The 16,105-nt window shown below is 63.0% G+C and overlaps 1 protein-coding gene across 1 annotated transcript; it reads left to right on the top strand.

The window, feature by feature from the left end:
- Positions 1–3,610: 3,610 nt before the first annotated feature.
- On the top strand, positions 3,611–8,670 carry LOC119089889 (uncharacterized; the record flags this gene model as incomplete). Its single annotated transcript, XM_037212695.1, has 7 exons — positions 3,611–4,426; positions 4,811–5,126; positions 5,424–5,430; positions 5,731–6,347; positions 6,606–6,788; positions 7,362–7,440; positions 7,791–8,670. Coding segments are annotated over 7 exons (2,166 nt in total), but the record flags the coding sequence as incomplete, so codon positions are not given.
- Positions 8,671–16,105: the final 7,435 nt, after the last annotated feature.

The raw sequence follows: 16,105 nt of genomic DNA, 5'->3' as shown, positions 1-16,105 counted from the left end.
AGCCCGTCCATGCACCTCATGCATACTCATGGCAGCGCCAGCGGGCGGGCGGCGGCGGCGGCACTTCGTCTCCATTCCACGCCCAAAGACGCGGCACGTATCAATCGCGTGTGGACTCTTCCAGAAAACAGGAATTCGCTGCTGGGTCGCAGGGCGCGTGACGCAACATTGCGTATCTGGAGCAGGACGAGGTGGCGCGTCACGCCCAGACGCCGCTGGCGCCATTCTCGGTGCAGCCGGTATCAATGCCATTCTCGTCTCCGCCGACGCGCACCGCTGCCGACGCGAACACGCACGATTCCAGCAACCTGGACATGTACCATCCTCACTAGTCCGTACGTACACGGACTATCCTCATTAGCCCGTATGGTAGGTGCGTCCACCATCCTCACCGGTTCGCACATACGGGCAGGATCGCCACCAGCCAGCAAACACGCCGACAGCGGCCGTGCCGCGGCGTCGGGCGGGAGCAGCCGCCGGCCTCAGAGGCGGAAGGCCTCGGACGCGGCGGCGCCGAAACCGAGAGTCGCCGGCGCCAGGTGGCTGCCAGCTGGCGTCGGCGCTGGTCGTTCACACCGCCGGAGCCGGCGCGTCCTCCAGCACCGGCCAGACTGCTGGAGGACGCCTGCTCCGGACTGCCTCGCCCCGCTGTCACGGCCGGGGCGAAGCGCAGCCCCGTCCCAGGCCATGGCAGGTCAGGGCATGTCATCGGTGCCCGGGAGCTCCTGTAGATGGGACTGGTGTCGGGGACAGGCGCTACCCATCGCCGGCGGTCGGCGAGTCAACGCCAAATCCTTGCCAGTGGACCGTCAGCCGTCTCCGACCCCTCTCCCACCGGACCGTCGGTTCCGCGGTCTCTGGGTCCTCCCCAACGGACCGTTCGACCGGCCCTCCTGGGTGCCGGACCATCACCACCCGACCGGCCGGCCCGCTCCTGCGGCGTCACAAACACGCCAGTCAGTCGGCGTCGTTTGCGGTCGCGCCGGATGTAATAATCAAATGCGCGCGCGCGATTCCGGGCGAGGCGCGCCTCCCCGCCGGTGGCACCGTTACTGCGCGTCCGAGGAGCGCGTCACGGCCGGATGGGCGGCCAGCTAATGTATGCGCCGGGAGGGGGCCGGCGCCGGCGCACTTCGCCACGCGGCGGCGACTGGCCGAGCAGGACCGACGCCAGCCATCGGACGGCACCACTTCCCAGCGCGGCGGCACCTGAGCGCGCAGAGCTAGCGGTGGCCCGTCACGGGCCTGCTCCGCTGACTGACCGGGAGGTGGCTGTGACCGGGCGCGGGGGATGACGCGGATCGCACGCCCCCAGGCGGCCGGCGGACGCCGCGCCGGCGACCAGGCGAGATCCCCAGCTGCAGCGGTCTGTCAGGCTGACCGGGGCCAGCTCCGAGGACCGGGCGGGGGACCGGCGCCGCTCGGCTCCGTCGCTCCCGACACAGGTGTGGCGACACTGGTGCGCAGACCGGTCAGCCCACGCGCGACGCGCTCACCTTCCGCCCCATTCCGGTCCACCGGACGAGCCCGCTTGCCGTCTCGATTCTCGGACCCAGAGCCGAGTGAGACATCTAGAGCCTGCTAATCGGCAGCGTTGTGTCGAAAGCACTTTCTACTCCCGTCCTTGTGTCTGCGCTGCTTAGCCCGACAGACCGGTGCACGTGTCAGATGCCAGATGCTGACTGGCAGGGGGTGGGACTCGATGCTCCGACCCGGACCCTCCGCAGATAATCAACCGCCAGCCACACTGTGCAGTTCCAACGGGGCACACCACACCACGTGACATTTGATTTCGACCTTGTCCGCTCGACTAAAACACAAAGAGTGGCGATGTTCGGAGCGCCGTGATGCGTGCTGCGATTGGAGTGATGCGTGGTGACCTCTGGCTGCCGTTGGCCCGGAGCTGGCTCACACGACGCGTCTGTAGTACCTTCGGAGATCAGACACACGCGAGCACTGGCAAGGGACGTGGACTCGCTAGTCACCAATGATCGCTCAAGCTGTTCACCCTTGCCTGTCTTACGCAGCCCCACAGCGGTGCGCATCGTGAGACAGTTCGTCTCAGGCCAGGACACGCATGCTGATGGAGCGGGTAAAACACGCGGAGAACAGACAGAGACGGACACACCGGCAGACGGCGGCAGAGGCCGGCGCAGACAGCAACGGTGTGTCTGTTAGTGAGAGGTGGGTGAGAGAAGGAACATAACGGCCGCACATTACAGACCGTCGCCAGGACCCCCGTGGCGGCTGCGTGCGACGGGTCAGCGGTCAGGCCGACGGCGAGCCGCCAGTTACCACGCCAGTCCGCCGCACGCCGTGTGACGTCACGCACGCCGTGTGACGTCACGGGTGACTAAACGGCGGCCGGGAGCCGGCCGGGATGGGGCCGGCGTCGTCCCGTGCCGTGCCGGCGCCGGCGGTCAATGACCAGCCGCGGCGTCCCGGGCGCCGGCCGGCCGGAACGGTCCTCCCAGCAGCGGCGCCGCCCGCAGCTGACGGCCGGCCGGCGCCGGCGGATGGTGCCGGCGCAGCAGCCGGCGCTGGTAGCCGCCAGCATCCCACCGCCTCTACCACTGACAGCGGGGCTGGAGCCGGGAGCAGGACTGGGACGGAGAACGGAGGCCGGGGCCGGGACCGGCAGGAATCCTGACCGCCAGACGCTGGGGACCAGTGGGGCGGGGCCGGTGGGGGCCAGTGGGACGGGGCCGATGGGGAGCAGTGGGACGCTCAGAGGAGGGCCGCGTGGGGACAACCGGCACCCGCGGCCCAGCCGGCCCGGCGAGCACTCGCGGCCGGCAAGGGAGGCCGGCACAGACCGACAAAAACGGCCAGCCAGCACAGACCCATGAACCGTGGAGCATCACAGCTAGGGCAGACAGGCGCACAGACGAGGTGCCGGGGTCACATACCGGGCATGTGCTACAAGCGGCCCCTGGTGCGGCAAACGACCGCGGCGGGGAATAGACAGACAGGCGTGAACCAACACAACGGTGGCGAACGGACAGCCCACGAACTGTATGGAGCCACTGTTTGGCTGACAAGGATGAATAGGCATATGGGATTGCGTAAGGGCCGAGCTAAAGTACACAAAGCCTCACGGGGCATGTGGGCTGACAATCTGCAAACAGACCGCGACTGCATTACGCAAGGCAAGGTCTGGGTCTGGGTGGGTCAGTCAGCGTTTGGGCGGGCGCTCACCTCGGCATGGGCCGACTGCTACACGAATGGCCGGTGGGCCCCCGACAGGCGCTCATTAGCGCGGCCCACGGGACTGGCCGGCCGGCCGCGTGTCCGGCTCACAAACGCGGACAGTTGGGGTCAGGCAGACTGGGCAGCGTCCAGGCAGCGCCACGGGACGCTGCCCTCACCCAGAGCCGGCGGTGGTCGGGGTGAAGACGGGTCGCAGCCGGCGCCTCGGCGGAGCGGCCGCTCGCCCAGCGGCGCCCCGGCACGGTCGGCGTCTCGCCACAGCCGTGTGTGTGAGTCGGCGGCGGCGGACGACCCTCTGCGGCGCTGCAGTCGCCGGTGCTAGTCTGACCGCGGGCTCTGTTGCAGAGGCGGCGGCGGCGCCATGCTGTGGCGACGCGCGGCGCTGCTGACGGCCGCCTGGGCGGTGGCCGCGCGCGCCGAGTGCCCCTGGCCGCGAGACATGGCAGACCTGCACGGCTCGTGCGTCTGCGCTTACAACGCCGCCACCCAGCTCTCCGTGCAGTGCCAGTTCGTCGACTTCAGCCGGCTGCTGGGCGCGCTGCGGGCGGCCATCCCCAACCAGGAGCTGGACCTGCTGTACGTGACCAATAGCACCATCGCCAGTTTGCCCAACAACGTGTTCGCCAACATCCCCGTGCAGAACATCCAGTTCTCCGACTGCGACCTGGAGGCGATCGCCGACGGCGCGTTCTCGGGGCTCGAGTCGCGGCTGCGCAACATCAACCTGGCCGGCAACAGCCTGACGGAGGTGCCGACCGGCGCGCTGCAGAAGCTGAAGCGACTGCAGTTGGTCGACCTCTCCAAGAACCGCATCACGCTGGTGCCCGACGACGCGTTCAAGACGCTGTCGCTGCAGACGCTCAAGCTGGCCGACAACAACCTGACGGTGAGCGCCGACGCCTTCAGCGGCCTCGAGAAGACGCTCAAAAACCTCAATCTGAAGGGCACGGGCCTGCGGACGCTGCCGGACGGCATCGAGCGCCTCTCCAGCCTGGCCTTCCTCGACCTGGCACAGAACAGCATCACGCAGCTGCCGCCGCGCGCCTTCGCCGGCCTCGAGTCGCTGACGGCGCTCAACCTGGAGCGCAACCTCATCCAGGTGCTGGACGGCACCGTGTTCGAGGGCGTCAACAACACGCTCAGCTCTCTCAGTTTGCTCAACAACCTGATCGCCGACTTCCCGACCGAGGCCATGGCCATCATGGGCCGGCTGCGGGTGAGTGGCCACCGGCCGCCGCGCCGCTCTTCGCCCGCTTTTCCGCCAGTCGCACGCACGCGCGCACGCACGCAAGTACGCACGCACGCACGCACGCACGCACGCACGCACGCACGCACGCACGCACGCAAGCAAGCAAGCAAGCAAACACACACACACACACTTTGCTGCACTTTGTCAACTCCTGTATTTCATAACTTTTGTTCCACCCATTGACGACCTTCATCGCGCGCTGTGCGTCGTGATGCGATGCGGTGACGTAGGACTGGCGTCGGTCTGTTGTGGACATGCGCTCGCCAGTCTGTGGCCTGTGTATGCACAGCATGGACCATCTCCCGCAGCGCCGCACCGCCAGCCTCTGACCGCCATCTGCCGCCATCGCAGGTGCTCGACATCGGCTTCAACCTGCTGACGCAGCTGCCGAAAGACTGCCTGCTGGCGATGCGGTCGCTGACGCTGCTGGCACTGGACGGCAACCCGCTGTCTACGCTGCCCGAGGCGGCGTTCGATCACCTACGCGCCACACTGCGCGGCCTCAGCCTGGGCGGCCGCTTCCTGACCTGCGACTGTCGCATCCGCTGGATCGCCCGCTGGATCCGCGACACCGACCTGCAGGTCACCAGCAGGGAGCGCAACCCGCAGTTCTGCGGCAGTCCGCCCGAGTTCCGCGACCGCACCTTCTACCAGCTGAACGCCGAGGGTGAGCAGCGGCCGTCAGCGCGCGCCGCCCGCTCCGGCCGGCTCCTCCGCCGGCGGCGGCAGCGCGCCGGTGCGTCGGCCGGCACACAGCGGTGGGCCCTAAACGACGAATGTGCGCGTTGTGGGTTTGGAACTGCGGCATATGTTTTATGTACTGAGACCAAGGCGTGTTTTGTGGGTCGTTGGTGGTTGCACGTCGCCCGCAACAAACATGCGTTTAGGACTCTTCACATCAACGTAACCGAACCGAACAAAATAGGCCGCGTGCCACATCGCTGACAGTGCTCCGCTATTGCAGAGTTCGTGTGCGCCGACGCGACTACCCAGGGTCGGCCGCCGTCCTCGTCTGTAGAGACGACAACGGAGCGTCGGCGGACGACGGAGCGTCGACGAACGACGGCGCGTCGGCGGACGACGACGCGGCCGCCGCCGCCGACGACGACGACGGCGGCAACGACGCGTCGGCCGACGGCCGAGGTGCAGATCACGCGCCGGCCGGCGGCCACCACCTTCCGGCCCGTGTACACGCAGCCGCCGTACCGGCGCGCACCGCCCGCCTCTGAGCCGCCGGCGCCGGCCGCCGCCGACCCCTCGGCCCGACCCAGCCTCATCTTCAAACCAGAGACGTTCGCCGGCGCCGGCGGCGCCGCGTCGCGCAGCAGCCCGTTCGGCGAGGAGGTGCGCGTGCAGGACGCGTACCGTCGCGGCAGCGCCGTCGTCATCCAGTGGGAGTCGGACGTGCCCAACATCCTCGGCTTCCGCGTGGTGTACCGCCTGTTCGGCGACGACATGTTCAAGCAGGGTCCGCCGCTGGCGCCCTCCGAGAAGGAGTTCAAAATCAAGAACGTGCCCAGCCAGGAGTGCATCGTGGTGTGCGTGGTGTCGCTGGAGGACATCGACATCTCGCCGGAGACGGTGCCGCCGCGCCAGTGCCGCGAGATCCGCACCGACGCCGCCGCGCCCACGCACATGGACACATTCGTGATCGCGGCCAGCGCCGCCATCTGCGGCACCATCATCATAGCCGTGGTCGTGTTCGTCTGCTGCAACCGACGGCGCGCCGCCGACCGCAAGCAGCCGCTGCCGAGCGTGCTGCCGGCCACGCCGGCGCCACCGCTGGCCAGCATGGGCACGCTGCGAGGCGCCAAGGACTGGGACCAGCTCTCCATGTACAGCCACCGCAGCATCCCACGCGCCCGCATGTACCACATGGACAGCAAGGGTGAGTTGGCGGGTGTGCGGCACGCGCACAACGGCAGCGAGCCCGCCGACGACACCGTACTGCATGACTTGCCGGCGCACCCATTCGCGGATCGGAATGAATGCCTCATGGAATGCGATGCATCAGTCGATCACGCAACGTAAGGACGGAACGCACTGTCAATGCCTGAGCTGGCCTGTGTACCGGACCGTGGCATGGGTGGCACGTGGCATGTCGCCCGCTGGCCGTGCTGAGCGGCCTCGCGCCCCGTGTCGGCAGGCGGCGCCGGCAGGGACGCCTTCTTGGCCGACGAGGTGCGCTCGCAGGCGTCGCGCGCCTCCTGGCGACGCCGCAGTCTGGCCGACGGCCAATCGCTGCGCAGCTACTCGGCCATGTCGGGTCACTTCCCGGCGCACAGCGGCGGCGGCGCCGGCGGCCCGGGCCTGGCGCTGCCCCGACCAGGTCAGTGGCGCGTGCACCGGCCCACCGACCGGCCTCATGCGCGCCGGCCGTGGCACAGACATCACAGCCCGCTAACATCGACCCCGGAGCGTCCGACGGCCATGATGAAGAGTGCCCTGGGACGCTAGGATTCTTGGGATATTCTAGGGTCATCAAAGAACCCTATCAAAAACCTGATTACAGAAATTGTCATCTAAGAAAATGAGCCATCTATGCTGGGCCAATGAAACTGATCAAATGTGGAAATATTACTATTTTCATAATGTTAAGTAGTTTTCTCATTTTCTCAACTTCTCATGTATTTCATTCCTATGCTTTCGAGGACATGAGCAGAGTTGGCATTGGAGCGTTTCCGGCAGGTGAATACAATGTCACCAACAGTGCGCTACAATTTCACCGGTAGCCGTGTTTACTCCGCCGAGTCGTGCATGAAATTCGTTCAGTCAACTCCTCTGGTAATGGTTAGCCCGTAGTCCGTATGTCCCGGCTCTGCCGTACCCCGCCGCGCCCCCTGCCGGCCGGCCGGCGCGCCAGCTGACACTGACCACTCGCGTGTCTCTGTCACTCTGGTAGGTTCGGCCAGCTCGTCGCGGAGTTTGTGGCAGGATGCCTTACTTAGTGACCTGTGCGGGCCGCAGCATGACATACCCCTGTAGAGCGCGCGCGCCGCTCTCGCCCCCTGGTGGTAGGTATGCCTCGTCGCGTTCTCCGCCTGTCGCCCGCCCTGTCCGCATGCCGACTCCTCTTGGTGCGTCCGCCGTCACTGCTGGGCAGAGCGGGGTGTTTACGCTGGTCGCTGCTGACGGACGCCTCGCCCGCTGTCGTGAGGTGCCCCCGCCTCGCTCGTCTTATTTCGCTCTCGTCTCCTCGTCTGGTGCTGTACTGGCTTGTCTGGCCTGGCCGCCGGCGGTGTTCCTGCCCTAACCCTGCCGCGCCGTCCGCAGAGCTGCGCACCTCCCGCACCTCGCTGGCCTCCGGCTTCGGCGGCGAGCGGCGCCGCAGTCGGCGGCCGTCGGCGTCGCGCGACCGCTCCGCCTCGCGGCTCTCCAGCCACTTCACCGACGACACGGACGGCTGGACCGACCACGACATGGACATCTACATGGCGGCCAACGCGACGGCGCGCGGCAGCAGCCTGGTGCAGCTGTGAACGGCGTCGGCCGCGGGCGCCGGTTCGGCCCCAGCACTAGTCGCCGGTGACATCAGCGGATGACGTCATCCGCTGACGTCAGCAGCCGCCGGCGCCGACCGGTGGGGCGCTCGGAAGCTCATGACACGGCGGGGTCGCGAGCGCACCGTCGCCGGCCCCGAGCCAATAGATGACGGCCGGCGCGCCCGACGGTGACGTCACGGACTCACCCCTAACTCACCAATATGCATCTCGCCCCGGTGATCCACAAACAGAGGGCAGCGAGCCCCGCGATTCATCAGTATACAACGAGCAGCCATACCTGCACCAGGACAGTAGCTACGCAGAGGCGGCCGGGCGGGAAGAGCCCGCACCGCGTCAGGCGTCAGTAAACGGCGCGCGAGCGGCGTACTTAGCTCGGTGGGTGGACGGTTGTTGATAGCGCGCGTACAATGAGTGCTGCTGCTGAGCGTGTGACAGGGCGTCTGTCGCAAGTGAAACTGCCGCCGCGAACTGAGCGCCCGCGGAGGGCGGGTCCGCCACCTCCAGGTGCGCGCGCCGGGGGCACTGGGCACGTGCTGCCGCCCACCCCTGTGATGTGATCCGTGTGTGTGCGTGTGTGTGTGCGTGTCTGTACTGCTGTCGGCGGGGAGCCGTCCGGCTCACACCGCCGGCCCTCCTCACGGACCGTGCCGCCCAGCTCGTCAACGGACGACCCCAGCGCTCATACCATGTCTCAATATATGCTCGAGAATGTGTCGTTCGTATTTGGCTGGAAATCTGGCAAGCCGTCGGGCGGCGAACAGAGCCGGACACACGGCGGTGGAGCGGCGCGCCGCGCGAAATGAGCGATGCGAGGCGGCGATATGGCACACGGTCATACATGTCCGAGGGTGTCACGAACGGTAGGCGACTGCTGCTAGAACGGAAGGGAGCCGTGCGCCGACCGCATGCCCGACCCCAGACACGGATAAGCCGCGGTACCAAACACGAATGGATACAACGGTACGCGGTGCCACTATTTGTAAAGCATCCCATAGTTCACTTAATGGATGCTACCAAGAGGCGCCTATCAAGTTCCGTTGTGACATCAGGCTGAAAATAGTCAATCTTTGAAACGAAAGAAGCCTGAAATTTTGTATTTGCAATGCATTCCAATCAACACGTTGGCGCTCACCCTCAATCAACACCCTCACCGCCCCCCCCCCCCCTCCCCCCGGGGACGGACAAGGTCAGTGAGGGTCCAGGAAGCCCCGGCGCCGGATGCGTGGCCGGAATGGCCGCCGGTCCGGTCCAGTCTGGTCGGCTCGCACCTGGCCCGTGTCGCCTGTCTGCAGAGCCAGACAGACGGCCGTGCGGTGGTGACCGGCCGCTGCGGGGGCGGCGCCCGCTGCGGCCGCCGCCCGGTTATGGACAGCTACTGAGAGGCGGCGGCTAGCGCTGACCACTGGGCCGGAAGGGGCCGCCGGCCGGCACCGGAACCGCGGCGCGCGCGCCGTTTTTGTGGCCACCGGACGGCGCAGGTGGGACCCGACTGGCGCCGCCGCCAGACGCTCCCGGCCGGCCGGCGCGCCGCTCCGGCCACTGCCGGACGGCGATTCACCGCGGCGCCGACACAGCCCGCTCAGCACACGCTGCACAATGCACATGGCCGTGACACAGCGCATGCATGCATCGTGGAGTCAATGGGCAGCTGAAATCCCGTAACGCAGCAGAACGACATAAGGCTCTGTGACTAAGTGTAGCGAACCAGGAAGGAGCTGAAGCTCTCCACCATATTGGAACCACCATTTTTATAACACGCCTACCATATGCGCACAACGTTTGGTTTGGCTGGTCACACGTGGCGTGACCAGAGCGGCCGTGTTGACTAATGCTCGCTGCCGGCCAGGGGAGATGGAGAGGCCCGGGCTGACGGCGCGCTGTGGGACGGTGAGAGCGTGCCGACGGGGCGCAACCGGCCCGGACCGCCCCGGTACACGGCGCGACCCTGCGCGACTGGGCCACCCCGCCGCCCACCGCCCGCCGCTTCGCCGTCCGCCCGCCCGGCCCCACCGCCCCGCCGTCTGTCCCGCCCGGCCCCGCCGCCCGCCCGGCTCCACCGTCCCGCCGTCTGTCCTCCGGGCCCCGCCGCCCCGCCGCCCGCCCGGCTCCGGGACAGGCCGCCGGGCCCATCCGGGGGACGGCACTCGCCAACCTGCCACGCCTGCTGCCCTTCAGTGACGGAGTTCACGATGTGCGTGTCTAACAGCCCCTCATTGGCATGGCACAGCTGTGACACCACGGGGCATCACTTCTCACAATCGTTTAACGGGATCGACCTGCTCCGAGACGGACACTGAACTGACAAAAACGGGCTACAGCGCGCCCCCAAGCGTCGTACGTCCAGCCTGAGTGGACACGGGCTCTCTCCGGGGCGGAGGTCCTCGGCGAGTCACGCCGCAGGGACGACCCCACTGAGCTCGCGTCGCGCACGTCTTCCGACAGGCACCACGACCGCCAACAACTCTAGCGTTTCGCGCCGGATCGCCCTGTGCGCCGCATCGACAGAGACACCAGCACCTGAAGCTCAGCAGCGAGCCGGCAAATCGGAGTCCAGTCCAGTCACCGCTGTCGCCTCGAGAGGACCGTCTCCCGCCTGACCTGGGCACTGAGCGTCGGACAACAGCAGGCGACTGTGACCACAGAGCGGTGCCGGCCGCTTCTGCCCGCCCGACGAACACAGATGTATCTAACCGCAGGGGAAGCATAGACAGCTACAACAGCTACTTTAAAGTGGGGTACACCCACGACAGACAACACGTTTATTCGAAATCCAACGAATGCTCCCCACACTCCATACATTGTACAAGTTAGCCTGGGTTCCGTCCATTTCGGCTCCAGACACCTCCTGAGCGTAGGAGGCGGACGTGAAATGCTACCGCATTCTCTGCTTGTGAAGCAACTGTTGGCGCGCGCTATCAACCTTTCAAGACTCCTGAATCGCAGTATGATGTTGACAAATGCGTGTAAACTGCACCCAGCGAGTGTTTCAAAAGGTCAAGATCCTGCCGGCGATGGCCGGCCGCGCGCCGTCTTCGGCGGGCCGGCAGGTCGCTCGGTCGGCCCAGGTCACCGCACCGGCCGGCTCCCGGCCCGTGACCGCGCGTGGCCGCCGGGCCGGCCGGTCGCTCCGTCGGCCCAGGTCACCGCACCGGCCGGCTCCCGGCCCGTGACCGCGCGTGGCCGCCGGGCCGGCCGGTCGCTCCGTCGGCCCAGGTCACAGCGATGGCCGGCTCCCGTCTCGTGACCCAGCTCGGCTCGTGGTCGCCACCGCTCTGCCGCTGTGTGTCATGTGAACTGTGCGTGACGTCGCATGGCAAGTGACTTTTATAGAACGTGTGAAACGGAACTGGACTGCTTACGCACTAGCTTTCGAGTGAGAGGACACAAAAAACAAACAGAGCACGTTCGACCACCCGAACCGAAACGAACTGCCGACAGATACAATACTGAGATCGTTTCGTTCACACTTGGATGCCGCGTGACACATGCCTTTTCTACTCTCTTAGTGTTAAAAAACGGTAGGTCGTTAGTGTGAAAGATCGCAGTAAACGTTGACCTATCTAACGGCAAAAAGTTACCGGAAACGACGGCGAATGATTCACACGGTCATCGTCATCATCACACATTGCTATCGGAAGCGATTTTCCGTCCTGTGGGACCCAGTCAGGCACCTGCTCAGCGCCCATCAGTGGGCCACACGACTAAATGCACTTCCAGCCGGCCGGTCTCCGGCGCGTAGGCAGCCAGGCCATCCGACTATACGGGCCGAATACCTGGCGGTATGCGGGCCAGAGCCGGCGTGCCAGGCCGCTTGTGAGCACGAGCCAGACGCCAGGGCGTCGCCGACATCGCTCGGTCACCCACGTGCTCGCATCTGTCCCTGCAGGACACGTGTCGCGGACAGCCACAGCGGGGGAGAACTTTTAGCACGGCTCAGCGGGCGGGCGGCCCAGCTCAGCGTACACGACAGTCAACGACAAATGTCCCTGCGTCACTGTTCGTGGCACGTGCCGGCCCGTTACGGCGCGCGGGCCACGTGACGGTCCCGTACGCCGTACGTAGAGCGGCCCGCAACCCGTCTGTTTCTGACGCGCGGAGCATCGCTTCAACGGAGGATCTCGGTCGGCAGCGATCCACGTCCTGCCATTCACAATGAACCACTCAATTGGAAAGAAGTGCGACGAGTGGGTACCCTGATGCAGGATCCATCTTCCTGCCTGTACGATGTCGTTTAAATACTGGCACTCAAGTTTGAGTTCAAATAGAACTTCGGAGGGAAAGCAAGTATTGTCGTACTGATACGGATGCATTGCTACACATATCTCTAATTTCGTCTTTTTAGTCGCTATGAAGGCTTCACGAGCAAACCTTGAGCCAGCTCAGAAACAGCACTGAACTTGTATCTGTCCATTGGTAAAATAATCGATTGGTCGATGATGTCATTTACATCACTTTGAACGAAGCTATAGGGCATACAGTAATACGCCTTAGGTCGTCATGAGTCGTTTATGTGATGTTATATATATATATATATATATATATATATATATATATATATGTATATATATATGAACTGTACTGAACTGTACTGTATAAACTGAACTGTATGAACTGAACTGAACTGAACTGATGTTATTTATATGCTATAAGAGCTCAGTGCGATCTCAGAACGTCATGAGTAAACCTCTGGAACATAAAACTTCCAGTTTAAACGCATCTGTCGCATTGATACATACCTGCAGAAACGCGCCTCGCTTTGCATCTCTGCTAAGAAACTCACCTGAGTTTGTATTAAAACAAAACGTATCTTTGGTAACACAGCACCACACCGCCTGCTATAAAGGAGATGCGCATAATCGTACCTTTCTTGTCTGCTCGCGAATTTTCATTCAGATCAGATCATTGCGCAGCGTCTGAAATACAGCAACACACCCGTCTACGTGGAATACTCAGCTACCTGAGGCCGTTGCTGGGAGTTTGGCGGACGAACAGTCCGTCAACCCGATGTCAGCCAGCGCTGAGTCAGCCCACACACTGCCGAACAGTGGGCTGCTGAGCCTGCTGCATAGATGCGGGCGGCGGGTGGGGCGCCTGCTCCTGCGCCTCCTGAACCAGACGTACGGCGGCGGCCTGTGCCTTCCGACTCGGGCGTCCGATGACGGCCTGTACCTCTCGACGCGGGCGTACGGTGCGGCGGCCTGTACCCCCGACGCGGCGTGCCTCCCGACTCGGGCGTGCGGTGGCGGTCTGTACCTCCGACTCGGGTGCACGGCGGCGGCCGGAGCATCGCCGGCCGCACGTGATCGGCGGTCGTTTCAACGACCCCAGCTGCGGGCGGTGCCCAGCCATCTGGAACGGGCCGCGGCCGCCGCTGGGAGAGGAGACCACCGACCGGCCGCCAGACCCAGCCGGCGCCGCAGCGCACCGCCGGCTGGCGAACACGCCGGTCTAGCACAGGAGGCACGGGAAAACATGCCGGTAACCCGCATAACTCGGCTTTAAGGCGGATAACGCCCCCGGCGTAATGATTCATCCAAGTCATCGATGACATCGAATGGTCAGTGATTACAGTTTTCTGACAAAACCAATCATATCACTGATGCTTTCGGTGACTGACTCGAAAAGGGACGTTGCCCATGCTCTATTGTCCCATGCTTTAACATCTCATTTCCTTTAATTTGATCACAGACTTCTGATATTCAAAACCATTCATATATCCTCCCTACTCCCCCGTCTTAATTCATGTGACGTTCACGCCAAAGCTGGCTAAACGCCAACTCCGTACCATGACTGCTACAGCGGCGCAACTCCACGAGGCATAGCTATTAGGAGCTGAATCGTGTCGTTCCGGCGGTTTGCACCTCGTGTGTGTCCAAGTGAGGACGTGTTTACGCTCAAGCGAGCAAAAACGCCGCGCCATCAAGCGCCATTACCATAGGCGACGTCGCGGGGCGGCGTCCTTCAACGGTATCTGCATTTACCCACAGTTAACGACGGACATCGCCTGAAAACGACTGAAAACCGTCACGGGAGCGAGCTGGTCACTTCCGCGTTCCGTCAGAGCGGGCGGCGACGCTCCGATGCGGCACCAAGCGGCGCGTCCTCCCCAGGACAACGATGGCTGTTAAGTGCCGACAAGACGACTACTATGTGCTGGCAGGCGCGTCCAATCATCAGAGGCGGTTCGGTGTCAAATGATCCTTCCTCGGCAATCAGAAACGGTTCGATTGATCGGCGCGTCCTACTCAGATCAGTCAGATCCGCGCCGATCTCCCAGAGAGGGTCAGAGGTGGCTCAGCACTAACAAGTACATCATGCCCAGGGTGGATGAGGGGGGGTCAGTACTGCAACTCTTCCTTGGATGATCAGAGACAGATTAGTACTGGCTGATACCTCCTCCGGCTGACAATCTGTCAAGCATTTCATGACTGCCAGCTCACGATAAACTTTGATATGAACTTAATGTAGACGCCCGCCTTTCGACATTTCGGCACGAAATTTTTGTTGTCAGGTCTCGTGCTTGTGGAAAGGCAGGGCACGGGTCTGTGGGCAAGGATGATACAGTACGTTCATGCGTGATTTCCTTCATCATGTAAAACAAGCGGCCAAAATGTGATCATGGTATTCATGTAGACATCACACAATTTACGCGAAGGTGTTACATCTAAGCAGCAATGCTACCGGTGTATTGTTCACACCTGGCACCACACCGGCACGCGTTGACGTGGATAATATCTATTTCCACCACATTAAACACCTTGTTCCCAAATTCGCAAATAGGGCGGCCGAAATCAGGGGATAGAAAATGGGTGGATGACGGGGCAGCGATGACAAGTCGTATTTGTTTGCCCTTCCCCTAAACACCCTTTGGAATCGTTTCCGCGGGCCTGGTGAGGACTTCGACGACTGCACCGACGATAACATACTCAGTCATTCTAACTCACAACGTTACAGCTCATGACCATGACTCATTCTTCGGGAGTCACCACCTGATCTCGGGAGTCACCGCTAAAAGTTATGGAACAGCAGCGAGCCCACGCCCGCATTCCGAACATGATCACCCACAACCTGCCTCAAACTGGCTGCACGACAGTCAGCGCCGAGCTTCCACGAATGTCCCGGAAAGTTCGCCGATTGATTACTGCATGGGGATGATTAACCCCATATCAGCTTCACCAATCGCTTCGCAAGTACACGAGCACGACTTCCCGCAGTGGGCGGCCAAGACGGTTCTTCCGAAGTACATCTCAGCTCGTGGTGCAATCGTCTGTTTATCACATATGCAGCACTTGGGTGGCGTCTACCGTCTCGTAAGCGCTACCCAGGCCCAAGCTAATGTCATGTCATACCAATGCCATAGAATCCTCACAAAGACTCCACTCTAGCGTAGATAATATCCGCTTCTGGGCGACACAGCCGGTAAAAGCTCATCACGGCGGAGGACGAGCGGGGAACACTCCACGTGAGCCTTGGCTTCACGCAAACAAAGCCCACGACGCTTCGGGAATCCGTAACAAAGTGGACCAATCAATGCTCTGTGATGTCCGTGTTTCACAAGTGTAGCGGGCGGAACTGTACTGTCGCTTTCGCGACCTAATTCACCACGGCAATGACAATGTTTGAAGATTGGATAGCTATGGGCATGGTAGACCAGCCATTTCAGACACACGCGGGTGGGAGAAAGACTTCCAGTTTTCGGTGGCTGAGACCAAAGTAAAACAGATAAAAATACGCGCATCCTTCTGGTGTGTATCGGTCAGTCAACCGGACTAAACACCAGTGTAGTTTGCGTGGCACTACTCATCTCGCTTCAGGTCACAGCGTGTTGTGTTCAACACCGGTCCCGAAAGATTACTGACGATTTCCACGCTATATAGCAAAGAACGTCAAGTGACATGCAGACGGAAGTAGCCGCCGAGTGGTTGGCTTCACATCACAGTCTGCTTTGGTTGCCAGGATCGCACATCAGTCCTTCGAGGACGGCCGCGGCCGTCGGCGCGCCCTTAAACTCTAACAGCAGGACGGCCAGCTGAGAACACGTGACGACCCGCGCACATCGAGTGACGCCTGGTCAGTATGACCGCCGCTTCGCGCCTCCGTCGAATGGTGGCCGTCTCGTGCCTGCTCCCCACTCCTGGACCAG

Source organism: Pollicipes pollicipes, unplaced genomic scaffold (genome assembly GCF_011947565.3).
Source record: "Pollicipes pollicipes isolate AB1234 unplaced genomic scaffold, Ppol_2.1 Scaffold_3087;HRSCAF=3621_pilon_pilon_pilon, whole genome shotgun sequence".
In the NCBI taxonomy this organism is placed as follows: domain Eukaryota; kingdom Metazoa; phylum Arthropoda; class Thecostraca; order Pollicipedomorpha; family Pollicipedidae; genus Pollicipes; species Pollicipes pollicipes.
This window is presented reverse-complemented; position numbering and strand designations above follow the sequence as displayed.